Here is a 16,561-nt window from a genome sequence, read left to right as displayed (position 1 = left end):
GTAGAATATGCATATAGTGTAGTTGGGGCAATTCCTGATATAAGATGGAGCTCTTAAAATGTTACCGAGTTTCTATAAATATTTGAACTGAGTTGTTATTAAATTTACATTGAGGGGAAATATTATTAGGGCGCTCAAGTCAGTATACACAGTAAAATCAGTATCTAATTAAACGGATTATTTTATCCTAGCTGTATTATTGCCAGACATAAATCACTTTGTTTGAAATGCTACACATACTGGAAATCATTTGTAGAAATAATGGATCTATTATTGTCTTTTTTCTATGTCCATTCTGCAGTTCTCCACATTCATTAAGTCCCAGATTGCAGAAGATAAAGGTCATATGATTCCAGGCATTGACCCAGAAAAAGTAATCACAGACATGTTTCAGAATCAAGACAGGAATAAGGATGGGAAGATTACAGCAGATGAACTGAAGCTGAAGTCAGATGAGGATCAAGTTAAACATGAAGAACTTTGAATTATAAAGAATCCCTTTTCTAAAAATGCTTCTGTTTGGTGGTATTTGGGGGAATAAATTGGCCCCCAATCACTTCCAGTGCTAGTTTGGGTATAGGAAGTCAATAGTTTTTTTCCCTCATTTGGTTTTGCTTTGACTGTATATTATTGGTAATGAGTTAAATGAGAAACAAAACCCAGTGGACTAAATGAATGATAAATCTCCCAAATCACTGGTTGCATATCCTTCCTGAAATTAATTTTTCCATCTCAATTGAATTCTGCTTATTTCCCAATTACAGCACATTGTCTTTCCTGTAAATGACATTAAAACAGACATTCTGCTTGGGATCTGTGCATTCAACTGTCCTGAATCAAGATAACAGATAACAGATAATCAGAGTTGAAAGGGACCTTGTAGGTCATTTAGTTCAACCCCCCCGCCCAAGCGGGAGACTCTACACCATTTCTGACAAATGGCAGTCCAATTTCTTCTAGAAAGTCTCAAGTGATTGCGCTCCCACAACTTCCGAGGGCAAGGTGTTCCTTTGGTTGATTGTTCTGTCAGAAAATTTATCTTTATTTCCAGGTTAAATCTCTCCTTGTTCAGTTGAATTCACTATCAGGAAACCCAGACTGGCTTATTGGAGCCAAATAAGCAGTATCAGGATTCTCTGTATTCACTATTTTTAGGTTTTTAAGGCAAACACAACCCAAATTTATTTTTTTATTTTTGCTATGTTAGAATATGCATTTTTTAAATGAATTCCTATATGATGCTTAAAGGATTTAATTGGTTCAGCTTTTTCATGATTTTTGCTTTGAGTTTCTGTAGACAGGATTGTTGGATCAATTCTAATCTTGAAAATCCAGTGTCTTGATCAGAAGGACATGACCATAATTTACTTTCCTTAAACCAGCTTTGGTTGCATTTTTCTCTAATAGGGTTCTATGATTAACTGATAAAATTAAAATCCTTTAACTCTTGAAATTCTTGAAGCAACCAGTTTACCATAAAAAACTGGCTGGTACAAATAATGTATAATGTTCTCATAACTTTTTCTGCCTGAGTAACTTGATTTTCTCATGCACTTCAAGTTATACATCAAGTCATTCAAGAAAAGTAGTCCAACACAGCAGTCACATTTTTGAAGGCACTTAAGTCACCAATGGAACAAATATTTATCATCACATAGAAGGTACAGAATTAAAATGTCTTGTGTTTCATCCACCTAAAAGTAGTATAGGACCTTTTACTGAAGAGAACATTCAGAAATGTACAGTATCCAGAATTCTTTTAAATAAGCCGTAATGTTGAAATCAGTTAAATCACTACTAAGGTACATGCCTAGACTTACACAAGTCTGGATAGGTTTTTTTTAATTACAATTGTTTTTTAAAAATTGTAGCATGTTGAAGTCAGTGGTGCTGTGGTAATTTTTTAAAAATTGGTTCAATTAAAGCAGATGAAACAAAATAAAATAGGCATACCAAAATGTTCAAAATAAGACATTTGTTTTATTATATTTACATGTCTTTTAAATAAAAAAATGTTGAAAATTTTGTGGAAAAGCTGAATTTGGGCCATATATATATAGTTCAAAAATGTTTTGGAAAATAAATGTTTCATGAAATCAAAATACAGAACATCAGAAATCCAATAGTTTGCATACAAGTCAAACAAAAATACTTAAGTTATGCATACTTTTTAATTATCAGGGTTAAATATACTTGTTACACATACTAGTTTTTATTGGAAAAAGCTCAATAACTACTAGGGCCAATATGTATTATCTTTATTTTAAAGATAGTTTACATTACATCTAAATTCACTCTCACATCCAATTTAGAACATGCCCAAATACATAGGTTTCCAACAATGCTACTCACCCAGAAATCTGTTCAACCCACATTCCACAAGTCATTTGCATTAAAACAGCATCACCAATAATACCAAATTGTTTCCCACAGCAATATTATTTCAATAACTGCAATATATCTTAAGGTGGACTGTACCATATTACCATTAATTTCTATTTTAGGAGAGACGGAGTGACAATAGACAAATCTAATCAGTATCACTCCTTCCTTTGTTTTTAAAGAATATTTAATTAGTCAAATAAGTCTGATTCAGCCAAGAAAAAAATTGTCTGCTAAATCAGTAGATATCTTGGTACAATTGTGATGCCATTTTAATTAGCAATATAGTATAGATGTAAAAATAAGGTCAATACTAGCAAGGCCCTGGTTAATTCTATGATTATGGGAATGTTAAAGAACACGGGAATATTCCAAAAGGAAACTAGTTGTCAAGAGTTAAGGGAGAGTATACAGAGTTTGGGCAAAGATGAAGTGTAAAATGCCATTTACCACATCCAATGTTTCATCTTTCTCTAGTACAATATCATAAGCCTCAATGTATTTTTCCCGCCGTTCTTCTACCTGCATGGGACAAAGTATAAAAAGCAATTATAGTATTAATCTCAACAAACATTCAGTCTGTGGTTTCTATAGATACTAATACTATGGTGTAACATTTTCTTTCTATGAAATGCCACAAGAAACCCAATATAAATGGCTAAAAATTCCACCTCAAGATCGAACTGGAAGAATTGGTTATAATGCGTAGCCTAACATTTGAACTATCTTGTTTCTTTCTCATCCCCCTCTTTCTTTGATAACAACTTGCCTGATGAAAAGTTTTGAAGAACATAAAAGCTGACAGACACTATGTATCACTGTAGTCGTTCTAATAAAAAGATCACAACTAGATAATAAAACTAGCTATTTCTCCTGTTAATTTCTCCTGCTAATAAAATATTTTAAGTCAGCTCTTACTATAATCTGGTAGATAAAATTAAAGCTGAGACTTAGAAAAGATTGATGCTGTTCCATCTTTACACTATTGCCCTTTAGGCAGAACCTATTTATTTGTAAGGTTAGAAAAGACAACAAGGCAGGAACAACATTAAGCACACAAGATAAAAGAAAACAGTTCTTACTTTCTAGTGAAACTTGTCATCTCTCCCAAGCCAACTACCTTATATGGCACTCAAACTCTTCTACTTGAAATAGGTGCTTTAATTTGCTTCCAGACAGGGTTTTCACTATCTGTTTTAGTCATCTAGATCAGCGGTTGCCAAGCGATGGGCCACAAAATTTTTTGGGTGGGCCGCAGAGAAATGTCACCCCCAGAGCACCCACCCAAAGCAATTAATCCAGGCTGCGCAGAAACACGGCTGCACCGTCCACATGGCCTGCAGGAACCCTCTCCACCCACGCCTTACCCGGCAAACTTGCCTGCTAAGTTCTATTTTTGCTTTTTTTTTCTTGATCATCAGCTGCTCTGCTGTGCCAGGAGATTTAGATTAGCTAGAAAACAGGAAATGGTTGGATTTCTTGCTTTCTAGCTAGTCTTTAGATCTTCCGCTCTGCTTAAAGCACAGGCTCCCTTAGGATTGAAGGCTCTATTATTCAGTGCAGAGTCACAGCAAGCAAATTTTATGTGACAGACTTAGATAGACAATGGCAGATAGATAGATCAATGAATGATTTTGTGAACAACTCAATCTGCCTGCCTGCTTTGTCTGATTTTGGGTAAAACTTACCCTTTTTTATAAAAAGTCTTAGTGGTCCCTGGGATTTAAAATTATGAGTTTGGAGGTCCCTGAGGTCCAAAAGGTTGGCGACCCTGATTTAGATACTCTCAACTCACCCTGTCATTCAAGAAGCCAATCCGGAGGATATTCTCCATGTCAGCAACACCATCTGCCATACTGAGATCACCCAAGGAATCTCCAAGCAGTAAAATATTTGTTCTTGTGCACAGTTGCTGGAAATACTCTGTATTCTTCAGGACTGTGTTGTTCTTGTTATAGATGTGAATAAGAGGATCTTTGAAACCTTGTAGAACATCCTTCAAAGGCAAACAATGGGTTTATAATGTAAAAATGGCAAAATGCAGCTTAGGAGACATTATGTCTCCTTTCCCCCCCAAGAGTATGAATTGGTATTGGAAAGATGATAAAAAGGAGGCTGGCACATTCTTTTAAGAATAATCTCACAAATTATAAAATTAAAAACCAGACTTCGATTAATCTGAAGGTTTACATCCAAAATCCACTGCTTAAGAACATTTCTGGTGCTTTCAAAGCCTAAGCAGCAGAGGTTCTATAAAAATGAATTTTATTAATAATTTTCTTAAACCATATTGAATTAAAGACATCCCTAAGGTCTGAGGCAGCCAGATCTACAGGGAACAAAATTAACTAAAAGTTGAGAAAAAAAAACCAACCTCCATGGAAACTAAGCCCATCTTCATAAAGCATTCTTAATATATTTTAGAAATGGCTCTACTAAACATAGTTTGAACAACCTCAAGGATACTGAACTTGAAAAGAATATAACATACTTTTTGTAGATAGCAATAGCACTTAAACTTATATACTATTTCACAATGCTTTACAGCCCTCTCTAAACGGTTTACAGAGTCAGCCTATTGCCCCCAACAATCTGGGCCCTCATTTTACCCACCTTGGGAGGATGGAAGGCTGAGTCAACCTTGAGCCTGGTGAGATTTGAACTGGCAAACTGCAGGCAGCCGGCAGGCAGCAGAAGTAACCTGCAGTGCTGATCTAATCATTGCACCACCATGGCTCATACAGATAGTCCTCAACTTACAACCATAATTGAGTTCAAAGAGAGTTGAGTTTTGCCCCATATTACAAACTTTCTTGCCACTGGTGTTAAGTGAGTCACTGCAGTTGCTAAGTTAGTAAGACAGTTGTTAAGTAAAATCTGATTTTCCTTTTGGCTTTGCTTATCATATGATACCGGACACCGCAACCATGATAAATATGAGTCAGTTGCTAAGTGTCTTAATTTTGATTATATGACCATGGAGATGCTGCAAGGTGTGAAAACTATCATAAGTCATTTTTTTCAGTGCTGTAGTATCTTCAAACGGTTACTAAACAAACTGTTGTAAATTGATCTGTTCATAAATGTTCTGCTTTGGACAGCAAAGATTGAATATTTAAATATTTTCAAATATACATTTCTATTTCTACATTCTCCATGAAAATAAATAAACTAAGATCCTTCAGACTGCAGGTGCTATTTCATATATAAATTTCTCACAGGAAAAGAATATGGACAGAAATGATGCACCATGTCCTTTCCATATCTTCTGCTTTTCTACATAGAATATTTTTAATATAGGACAAGTCATAGTGTTTACAACCAAAATAGCACAGCACAACCCAAGTTTTTACCACTTTGAAAAAAATTAGATCCAAGTCCCTAAGATATTCACTGTAACAGCAGTATTCAGAATTCTGTACATTGTGGCAAACCCTGGAAGTTTGTTATTTATTCTCTGATTCCACAGGAAACAGATCAGAGGAGATGAAGTGGGCAAAAAGAGATGATTCAACTCACATTGTCATCGAAGTCCATATAGTTGGCGACCACATTGATGTTAGGGTGGAAAACACCAGCCTGATGAATTATTTCCTCTAGGACATCACCTATACCTGCTGAAAAGATGAACAGGGGAACTTTGTTCTCATGCAGCTGGTCAAAGAAAATGTTGAAGCCATCTCTAAGTGCAAGAAGGAAGAGAAAGATAACATTAGGCTAATGTTGTGAAATGTGAGCATTTATATTTGAAGGGCATCGATGTCCCAATGTTTCTAATAAATTAACTCAAAAGGACAATGATTTCTTGAAGCACACAAGTGCTGACAGAAAAATGTCCTTTTTATATTATCAACAGTAAACAGTAAACTTATCCACTCTCTTATCACTTTCTTAGAACAAATAAGGATATTCAGATTGAAAAAGACAAAAGCTTTAGACTATTAGCTAAAAATTAAAATAGCATATGATTTTCTAAAATATATAAAATCATCAAATCTTTATTTATACAAAGTGTAACTTTCTAGATAATGCATATGTCCTTAATTGCAATAGTTCCGGTGAATAAATTAATTGCTTAGTAGGAAATATAAAATTTATAATTTAAATCCAGTATTTAAATGTATACTTTAGGTGGATGATTTAATCAATGGCTTGTTCTATCAACTGAAAACCATGCACATAAATATCAGATAGTAGCAAAGCCTTTTCTTGAAATATGAGTTCATGTTGGGTAGGAAACCTTGCTATAAATAGTTCTCAACTTCTAACCATTTGTTTAGTAACTGCTCAGTTATGACAGCACTGGAAAAAAAAGACTTACAAATGATTCTCATATTTACAACTATCATAGTATCTTGGCAATCATGTCTTTAAAATCCAGGTACTTGGCAACAGTGTGTATTTATGACAGTTGCAGCACTGGGGTCCTATGCTCGTCATTTGCAACTTTCCCAGAGAGCTTCCAACAAACAATGTCAGTGGAAGAAGCTGGATTTGCTTAACAGCACAGTGATTTGCTTATTGATCACAGTAAAAAAGATAAAACCTGGTGTGAGTCACATAACAATCATATTGCTTGGAGATAGATGCTCCAGTCCCAATTTTGGTCATAACAGAACCAGTATGACTAGTGATAAAGATGTTGGCATGGAAACCAGGAGACTATGAGCTCTAGTCCTATCTTTTTATTTATTTATTTGTGTGTGTACACACATACACACGTTTTATTTGCAGTTACACATATATGTTTTATTTGCAGTTTTTCCTTTAACAACCAGCATTTTTGTGGACAGTGCAATGACTGGGTTAATGTATTTTTCACATAGTGCTCACAGTAATAATACAATTATATGCAAAAAATTTATCTTCCAACTTCTGACCTTAATGTACTCGTTATAATTATAATATATTCTTTTATATATCAATATATATTCTACTATTTTCCCAATTTATAGTTATTTCTTTATTTTTCCCATTTGTTGGGATTCTTCTATATTTACCTCATTATCTTTAAACAATAGTATTCTATGATTTTTTATCACTTCCTCCAAAAATATATACAAACATCAATAACATTTCTTCATACAATATACTTATTAACTCATATTAAGTCACTAATATTTTAATATATAGGTATTATAGGTATCTCAATTTTCTATAAACACCAATAAAACCAGTTCTTAATAAGATTTAATTAATCTCAAAATTATATCTCTAAATCCCTTGACTTTATAGTCCTTGAAAACTATATTTTCCAATGGGTTTTTTGGCATCCTATCAATCATAATAGTATATTTAGATATACCTAGTGCTAATCTACCACCTCCTAATCTTAATATATTTATGGTTATGATAAGTTCTATTATATATTTATATACGTGCTACTATTTCCCCAATTTAAACTTCCACTTATTTCTATTGGTTTTCAATACAGTTACTATATTGCATGATATTGTCTCTCTATCCATCATCTCTCAGCCTTTTAGAATTTCATCATTTATTGATTTTTTGATGATTCTTTTGTTTCTCTTTTGGAATCCTATATGTCTTTCTAGCATTTTTGCACAGGTTAGCTGTTCCTTCTACCTTGCCTTTTATCTCCTTCTCTGCATCTTTTGAATATCCATCCACACTCCTTCCATTATTTTTGAAGAATCATCCTTTTTTTCTTCTATTCTGTTGTAGGGTCTTAAGGGGTTGTCTATTTGATTTTTAGTACTTATTAATACTACCTTTTCAGTGTTTTTATCTACTTTTAATTTATTTTTACCTTCTTGTAGTTTATTTTGCTTTGCCTCTTCTACCACTCCTTCTAATTTCTCAGCTGTCTTTTGTGTGTTATATTCGTCTTTTCCTACCATTTATTGAGAGCCTTCTACTTTCACATTTTATCTTTAAATATTCCCATCAACTTCTTATAATTCTTTATCATTTCTAACATTTCTTCATAGAACTTTATTATCTCCTGCTGGGTCATTTTGTATCCAATTAATATACCTCTAATATTCCAGTATCCCAATATATAGAACCACCCCCCCCCCAAATCAATTGTTAATAAAAACTAGTCAATGCTAAAATTATTCCTCCCAAGTCTCTTAAATTTCTGATCTTTAAATGTTATAAATTTGTACTTTTCTGTCTTTATAATTTCCAATTTGCCCCTTTCCAATTGTCCAGATTTTAAAGTCTTATTTCTCTTTTTTTTCTTCTTTTTTCCGCTTTTCAGTTATAATTCCAATAAAGTTTACAGTTTAACTTGATTTGCCTTATAAATCTTCAAAAAGCTCAGCAGATATTTCCCAGCATCCAAATCGTCTACTAAGATAAAGTCAAGGTCAAGAAGCTTTCCAGACTTTGTTCACTTTCTCTCTCTTTTCACTTTCCTTTGGATTTTACACGTTGCAGTAATCTTCTTCCTCCATTAGATGGCTCTCCTTGCTCCCAAATCCAACAGTGTAGAAAATTGAAAACAACTGATTTGCATCCAACCAGGGGGGTTAGAGATTAAATTTCAGAAAAGCAATTTCTCCCAATAATCACTTTTCACAATGTTATTCAGCTTTTTGAGATTTTTAATGTTTTAAATCATCCTTTAGGTTTTTCTTTTACTTCTATGTCTTTGATCTTCTTCTTTAATTTTTAACCTTTAAACTTTCTCCAAAAATCTGCTTTCTTAAGGTTTGGAGATTATTTTTTGGAACTTTTTACTTAGCTTAGTCTTCTAAGGTAACAGTTGGAAATTATCTCACCCAGTTTCATTGCTCTGTCCACACACTGCTTTAGCACAAGAACCTAGTGTCCTGGTTGTCCCAGCTTGTAACAGACCAAGAAAATGGCTGTCGTCTCTGCTGCCGATCAGGAGAGCTTTCTTCGGATCAGCGAGGAAATTGCAGTTTCCTCGCGATGGATGAAGCACCTCTCCTTTCTTCACCACCCCTCCAGGGTAACTTAACCCCATAGGTCTCCCAGCAAGCAGTTGCTAGTTGCATTTCACGGAGCCCAGCAGAGCTCCACTGTTTTCCAACTGTTTTCACTGCAATGTCAACCAGAAGTCAGCTCTAGTCTGTCTTCTGCATGAAAGCTGGTTGGGTGATTTGAAGCCGGTCATTTTTTCTCAACCAATCCCCTTCATGAGGTGGTTGTTTTGGAAAATAGGAGGAGAGAGGAATATCAGTATGTTTGCTGCCTTGTTATCTATTAAGTAATAAAGGCAGGATAAAAATCTAGTAAGTCAAAGATTACCTGTACCATTCCTAGATCTTTGGCTAAATGTGGCATGTTTCATTGAAATACGATTTAATTATCCTTGCCTCATCAGCACTCATCATGTGAAGAGGCCATTAGGACAGTCAATCTAATGGCCTCTTCACATAATGCCCTCTTCAGTTTTTTAATCTCAGAAAAAATAAAGATGGATTTTATTATACATTTACTAATAGCATTATTAAATAAATGCATCTGAAGAGCTCCAAAACTTAAAACACATATTATAAATGCGTCTGATATTCTGCTTTTGTAACTGAAAAACATTCCAAAACCCATTTACTTCTTCCTTCTTTATGGTTTCTAGTACCATAGTTACTAACTCTAATCAAGTTGACACAATTGTGTACCAACAGATTTGCTTTGGATGAAAAAGAACATGCAAACAATAAGCACTATTTACATGTGTAATATTAAACCTTAAAACTTTGGGGAAGTTTCTATATTTAATTCCATGTGCAGAATTCCATCTTCAGATAGCTGAGGAATATTTGATACCAAGAAGAAATAATTGTAATTATTGCTTAGATAATTTACCTCTTTCTTGAATTGTTTTTGAATCCAATATAGAAACCACATACCTGAGTTTAACATCTGATTCTTTCACTATCTGGGCAATATCATTCTTCAGAATATTTTCCTGGGACAGGAGGTTATGAGCTTTAGTCCACCTGGAAAATATCAGTGTCAGGCGCTCTTGTCAGTTCAGATAATTCACCCATCTTCTAAGCAGCCAACACCCACCCCCCACTGCCAGATTTCAAACAAAATAATCTTATTTGGTACAATACTCACCATTCTATCATGAGGGGGAGTTTGTCCTCCATAGTCCGATAAGGGTCAATTTCAATAGGATAGTAATGATGAAGTAAATCTTTCAGCTGGAATATTAGGCAGAATCAACACATTTGTTCAAAGAAAAAACAGATTTTCAAAGCTGATAAATAGCACTGAATTATAAGCAGTTTTAAAACTGGAACACTGGTATTACAGTTTTCTATGTAATTACCTGGAACATTAGATGTCAATAGATTGACCATTGCTGGCTTAATCTCCGGCACTTTCTATTTTAATGACATTTTAAGAACATTAACTAGTTGGCAAAACTGAAATCTTCAAAGCTGATTTTAAGTTAGACAATTCTCATAAGTATCAGTGGTCAGCTTCACATCAACTGATTCCAAATTCACTGAAGCTTTAAAAAATTGGTATTTTCCAAACTTGGTATGAAAATGGAAAGAAAGTGAACTGCCCCAATATACTCTTTTAGCAGTTGAATTCTTAATAATTGAAGTTTCCAATCTTCAAAGAAAGACTTATGCATTAAAATAGCAAAGTATTTTCCCTAACTAAAAAGCCTAAAAGGTCACAAAATTTTAATTCCTAGGGTTCCTGATAACAGGACATGAAATATGAGTATCAGTTTAGATTTTAATTCAGATATTTGCTAAATAATTCCTAGAAGCTCATACCTTTTTCCTGCCTTCTTCACTGATGACCCGGCAGTTATCTATGATATCTGAAGAGATACAAGCAGATTTCTAGAAACTCTTATACACAGTAATGCTGAGTCTAAATTTATTTTGAACATGTGGTGTTTTAAAAGCATGTTCTGAATTTTCAAATAAAAAGGATTAATGCAAATGAATAAGCATGTGGCTATGCACTATGCAAAATCAGAATTTTAACTTGAGCACAAAATTTAGTCCCTTTTAAAAAATATAACTGAATTTTTAAAAACTATAATTACATTTATTATTAAAAAGCAAGTTTCTGGTTTCTGAGCCAGTAAAAATAAGGATGAAAATTGTGTATACTTCCTAATTGAAAACAAAGATTACAGTGCCAAAGAGTAGTAGTTTAGACCTGTGTAAATTATTTATACATGCAAAATTGCCTAATAGCTTATTTTCCTCACTGATAGCAGTGCTTCTCACTTTGTGAAATCTTCCCACACCTATTATTCATTAAATCTTTAAAACATAACTATTTTTCATTATGTTGAAACAACAATTAGATTATATTGAATCGAATGTGTCCTAAAAATCAAGAATTATATCCTGGTTAGGAAAGAGTACCTTAATCACAACTATAACATGCAGTTTGTCATTAAATTCATTAAGCTAAAACCATATTTCAAAATCTTATTTCAACTTAGATGGACAAAGTAAATTCTCTGAGGGAATTCTCCCTTCCACCTTAGAAATGGCAAAAGACTGGAATAGATATGGGATCACATGAACTCTTTTCTTTTTCTTTTACACTCCAAATATGTGTTATATAGGGATACAAATAGCCTGGACAAGGTGTAGTCAGTCTCCCCTCTGTCTGTTCTAAGTGTTTTTGACTCCAATAAGACAACTATGATTAAAAAATATATTTCTGCATCTGTAAAATAAAGTACTATTTCAGTGATCTAAAATGGTGGTTAACCAGTACAATCTGTATTAGCCTGGTTACAATTATCTTAGTTTAGTCAAATTATAATTACAATTAGATTGGGGTTAATATCATCATTGTATACTCATATATACAATATATCAATGACTCACTTAAAAGTGACCTAAAGACCGGGGCAATAGGAAGAAAAACATAAGAAAAAATAATTTGAGAAGCTTCTACAAGCCATCTTGTAAAGGAATGAAAATGAGGACAAAAATATGAGAAAACACCAGGAAAGAAAGAAAACTATTGAGGTGAAAAAAAAAAATTTTCAAAAGAGAATTGACAATTTAAAAAGGCTGGAAATTACACTCACTGTGCGAAGTAGGACAGCGCTTCCCATTGAAGCCAAATCGAGTAAGAGTCATGTCAAAATCAGAAATGACCTGGATTGAACAAAAAATAAGACTTTAATAACTTACTAAGGAATACTGTGTTCACGTGGCATCACACATCACCATATGACAGACAATTAACAATTCAAGCCACTTAACAGACTCAAGGTTAATTGCACCAAACTTGATTGCAGGAAATACAACTTCAGCAACAGAGTGGTCAATGTCCGGAATATTCTACCTGACTCTGGTTTCTTCCCCAAACCACAAAAACTTTAACCTTAGACTGTCTACTATTGACCTCACCCCTTTCCTAAGAGGTCTGTAGGGGGTGTGCATAAGTGCACCAACGTGCCTATTGTCCCTGTCCTATTCTTTTATTTTTTTTATTTTTCTTATATGTATCCATGTATTCATAACTATGTTTTGTACTTATACCTATTATCTTGTAAGCAATTGACAAAAATAAATAAAAAAAATAAATTCAGTCTCTAAATCAAGGGTTTACAACTTATTCTTCAAAAGCTTTCATGCAACATTCAACTCCAGTTACAGTTGAATTGTAATTATTAATGAGATGGAGGCGAAGTACGCAATGTGAAACATGTTATATTAACTGTAGTTAATTTTAAGTTACATTTAGTTTTGTCCCGGCCCTGCGTACCACTGTTTTATGCTGGTAAAATTGTTGGAATAAACAGATATCCTGAAAAGAGATGGGAAAGAAACTAAGATTATAAAAAGAGTCACACACCTGGAGTCTTGCTGCTCCGCCTTTCCTGAGTGCTGAAACTATATTTTTTACATGTTCAGGATTCTTCATCCGGACAGTTATTTTCTGCAACTCAGGTACCTTGAGACAGATATAGTATGCACAACACTTAATTATATTTTAGAACACAAATGGCATTTTTACAATTGATAAAAACTTATAAAAATTTAAATACATAAAATGTATATAAAAATAAGTCCAGAAGATGCATGCAAGAAGAGGTAAAAATGGCAAAATAAGGGAATTTCCATATGTTTCTATTCCCAGTCCTTTTATTTTGAAATCTGCCATGAGATTATCATTACTTGCGACCAATTTGGAATGCTGAAAAAGCAGGAACACCGTGCAATAAAGAGAATTCCCTATAGCTAATTAGTAAGGGAATGCAAGCACAATTACTCAAGTCAATGTTCATATTCTAAATTATAGCAGCTCTGGAGTAGCAACCCCCCTCCCCCATTTTGGCCTCTTTCACAACATTAAAATAAACATAAATATCTACTTCTCTTTCTATAAACTCCAATGTGTTTGTTAAAAATGTTGGTCTATTTTGAAAAGTAGTGACTGTTGGTATGAGAGAAAATTTTCTGCATTTTCTTTCTACAGTTTCCTTTGGAAGTATGGTGACAGTCAGGTACTTTCTCCAACATGTGCCAAGTATAAGTTGCTTTGTAAAACTTTATGTATGTATATGGAAGTGAACAAAGAATGATTCACTTTGATCCGTAGGCTGGAAAACCTACCTCTAAGAATTTTGATTCATAGCGCTTATATACGGTAAGTAAGAAAAATCAAGACAGGTAGTTTTATATAAACTAGAATTACAGTAGGTTGAGTGAGAAAGTTGCCTATGAAACCCATCAGAAAGTTCAGGTAGTAAAAAGCAGAATAAGGAAAATATTCATGTGAACCAGAACAATTCCCTGTTTCTATGCCTAGTATTACAAATTAAAAAGTAGCAGAATTTTTTTCTATAAATAAAATATAAATAAAACCTTTTGTTTACTCTGTTTCTCTAACCTATTCTATATTCTCAGTCTACAGTCTTCCAATCAACTTCTCCAATCTCTTAAATACTCTAATGTCTCAAATAATCATATCATTAGTACCCAAATCATTTTTTCAGTTCTGCATCATCACATCTGTAGTATTTAAAGAAAAATTTAGATTTTCTGTATTGCTTCCCCAAATCTCCATAATTACATCCCAAAACAATTTTCCTTACATATTTCTTCACACATTGCACCAAGTCTGAATCTGTAATATACATTTCATCATCTCAAATTATATTAAAAATGAATCGGTTTTAATTTACCATTAAATCTACTCAGATTACTCTCAGTTTCAGGCCTCTAATTAAAGTGGATGGACAATAAAATACTGATGTAATATATGGGGTTATTTTAAAGATTATATTATTCAGTAATATGAATGTAGCCTACAAAATATGCAAACACTAAGCAGGGAAGGTAATGTTCAGGACTACAAGGTAGTTAATAACATTTCCTATTTTCCCACTATAAAGTAGATAGGGCTAAGAGAAAGTGTCTGACTTAGAGTCAGTTAGTGAGACTCTGACTGAGTACAGAATAGAATCTGAATCTAGCTTTTTAATTATTATATTGAACTCACTTTCAGTTTCGTTTACTACAATAAGTCCATTTTTGTGGGCTCTGACAATTCACTGAAGCACTAAAGTCTAAATCACACAACCAACTAAGCTAGGCACAGCTGTTTAAATCTGTAGCTGTGGGTTGTGTAAACTCAAATTGAAGTAAGCTATCTCTTGGATAATTACGTACCCATTCACTTTACTGAGAGCAAATCTTGACTCTAGCCAAATGAATCTGGTCATGCAACTGCCATAACCTACTTGATACCACCTGATGTGTTGGAACACAACTCTCATAATTCATATGCTATATTTAGGACACAGCACAGCAGTTAAACGACAGCAAAAGAAGGGGTATATAAAAGTCTAACAAAATCCGCAATCATCCAGTGATCCTGGGGATCCATGAGGAAAAGCGTGCTGGCTTGAGAAAGAATGAACCGCCATTATCTCGGTATACAGATCCCATCCCACATCAGCCTTGCCCCTGCAGCTTTTCCCGTCAACCCTACTAGCGGACATCCAGCCGAAACCTGGATATAAAGGTTAAGACTTGCTTTCCCGTTCACTCACCAAACCTTATCGCATCGGTCATTAATTAAACACCACGGTAGCCTTTTAACTACATTGACCCCAGAACGCGCCAAGGTACCACACGGGCGCTCCTTACAAATCCCTCACCATGACTCAGGTTCTACGGCTGCTGCAGCTGCAAGCAAAAGGGCCGCTGTCCGGTTCTTCTCAGGAGGGCCGAGGAATGCAGAAAGCGAACGACCGCCAGGCGAGAGAGCTTCTCTAGGCAGCTGAGGCGACTCCTCCCGAACTCGTTAACTAAGCGCCTGAAACCCGAGCAGAGGTTTTATCTTAACCGGGTCACGAAAGGCCACAGCTCTTCCTTTTCCCTCCTCCCTCAATGGGGGAGGAGACATCAGCCCCTCCCTCCTGAGGTGAGGCGGTTTGCCTGCAAACAGTAGATACGCTTTCCCTCCCAACAAAAGTTTCTGAAAATAAGCGATGCGTTATTAGGTTTTAATTATTTTATTCATGGCAAGCTCAAAAGACCGGCTGCCCGTTAAAATACTACAAAATGGCTTTAAAGGAATCTTGATATTTTAAAGATAGTTTGACAGTCAACGTCTCTCTTGTTAAAAATGGTACGCTTATGGTAGGACTCGTACATAGCTTTATGTAGACCTGGAGGAAGGGCAGAAAATTGTAATACTTCTAATTAATAACTCATGACTCGATCCCTCCCTCAAAGTGGGGAATTTAAAGCCGATTCATTTCAGTACCAGAAAATATGCATCTGTTTCTCAGAGATTAATTGCATCACTCTTATAAAGAATACATATTCCCTTCTTTTTTCCTCGGAGCACCAAGCATACTTATTCATATTGAATAAGTAGGAACATCATACTGCTCCTACTTATTCAAGGGCAAGGAAAATGTTTTATAACGGTTAACAATTTGGCAATACTGGCAAGTTTTGAAAACGGTTGAAAAGTATCCGTGGGAAAAAACCGGAGCCCCAGAGTTACAACACTTCAGTGCTCATCGAGGGGATCATCCACAAAGCTTTTACCTGAGCTGGGACATAGCTGCTTACCAGTTGTTGATGGCACGTCCCCAAGCTGCAGCCTCCATCCTAGGGGCAGCCTGTCACTTAAGCAGCATAAAAATAGATATAGCAGGAAAGCGGTGGTTTCTAGCAGCAACTGGAACGAGCCCTTTTCTTTGCAAGCATTTTTTTATTGC

General features: G+C 34.7%; 2 protein-coding genes across 4 annotated transcripts in view; one reads left to right on the top strand and one right to left on the bottom strand.

Annotated features, from left to right (window-relative positions):
* FKBP10 (FKBP prolyl isomerase 10) overlaps positions 1-2,034 on the top strand; it is a 14,926-nt gene extending 12,892 nt beyond the window's left edge. The window contains exon 10 of the mRNA XM_026717606.2: positions 302-2,034. Within this exon, the coding sequence (XP_026573391.1) occupies positions 302-484 (183 nt within the window). The 3' untranslated portion in view covers positions 485-2,034. The remainder of the gene's footprint in view (positions 1-301) is intronic.
* NT5C3B (5'-nucleotidase, cytosolic IIIB) lies at positions 1,961-16,561 on the bottom strand. Of its 3 annotated transcripts, XM_087916260.1 has the most exons (10): positions 16,413-16,561; positions 15,488-15,645; positions 13,177-13,275; positions 12,404-12,473; positions 11,118-11,164; positions 10,441-10,526; positions 10,227-10,316; positions 5,902-6,064; positions 4,178-4,378; positions 1,961-2,904 (listed from the first exon to the last, which is right to left on the bottom strand). In XM_087916260.1, exons 2-10 carry the CDS (start codon positions 15,488-15,490, stop codon positions 2,779-2,781), a joined length of 885 nt encoding a protein of 294 aa, XP_087772386.1. In that variant the 5' UTR covers positions 15,491-15,645; positions 16,413-16,561; the 3' UTR covers positions 1,961-2,778. The 3 variants fall into 3 exon arrangements, with proteins under 3 accessions (XP_087772386.1, XP_087772388.1, XP_026573394.1); XM_087916262.1 differs by lacking the exon at positions 15,488-15,645; XM_026717609.2 differs by lacking the exon at positions 16,413-16,561 and having other exon boundaries at positions 15,488-15,751.

Source organism: Pseudonaja textilis, chromosome Z (genome assembly GCF_049901715.1).
Source record: "Pseudonaja textilis isolate UNSWEBS1 chromosome Z, rPseTex1.2, whole genome shotgun sequence".
NCBI classification, from domain to species: Eukaryota; Metazoa; Chordata; class Lepidosauria; order Squamata; family Elapidae; genus Pseudonaja; species Pseudonaja textilis.
Note: the sequence above shows the minus strand (reverse complement) of the source record. Positions and strands in the feature narration are given on the sequence as shown.

Excerpts from the sequence above, each read along its gene's own strand:
- NT5C3B (XM_087916260.1), bottom strand. Across the intron at positions 10,527-11,117 it reads GTGAAGAAGGCAGGAAAAAG|CTGAAAGATTTACTTCATCA; the intron begins GTATGAGCTTCT and ends CTAATATTCCAG. Across the intron at positions 10,317-10,440 it reads CTCCCCCTCATGATAGAATG|GTGGACTAAAGCTCATAACC; the intron begins GTGAGTATTGTA and ends GATATTTTCCAG.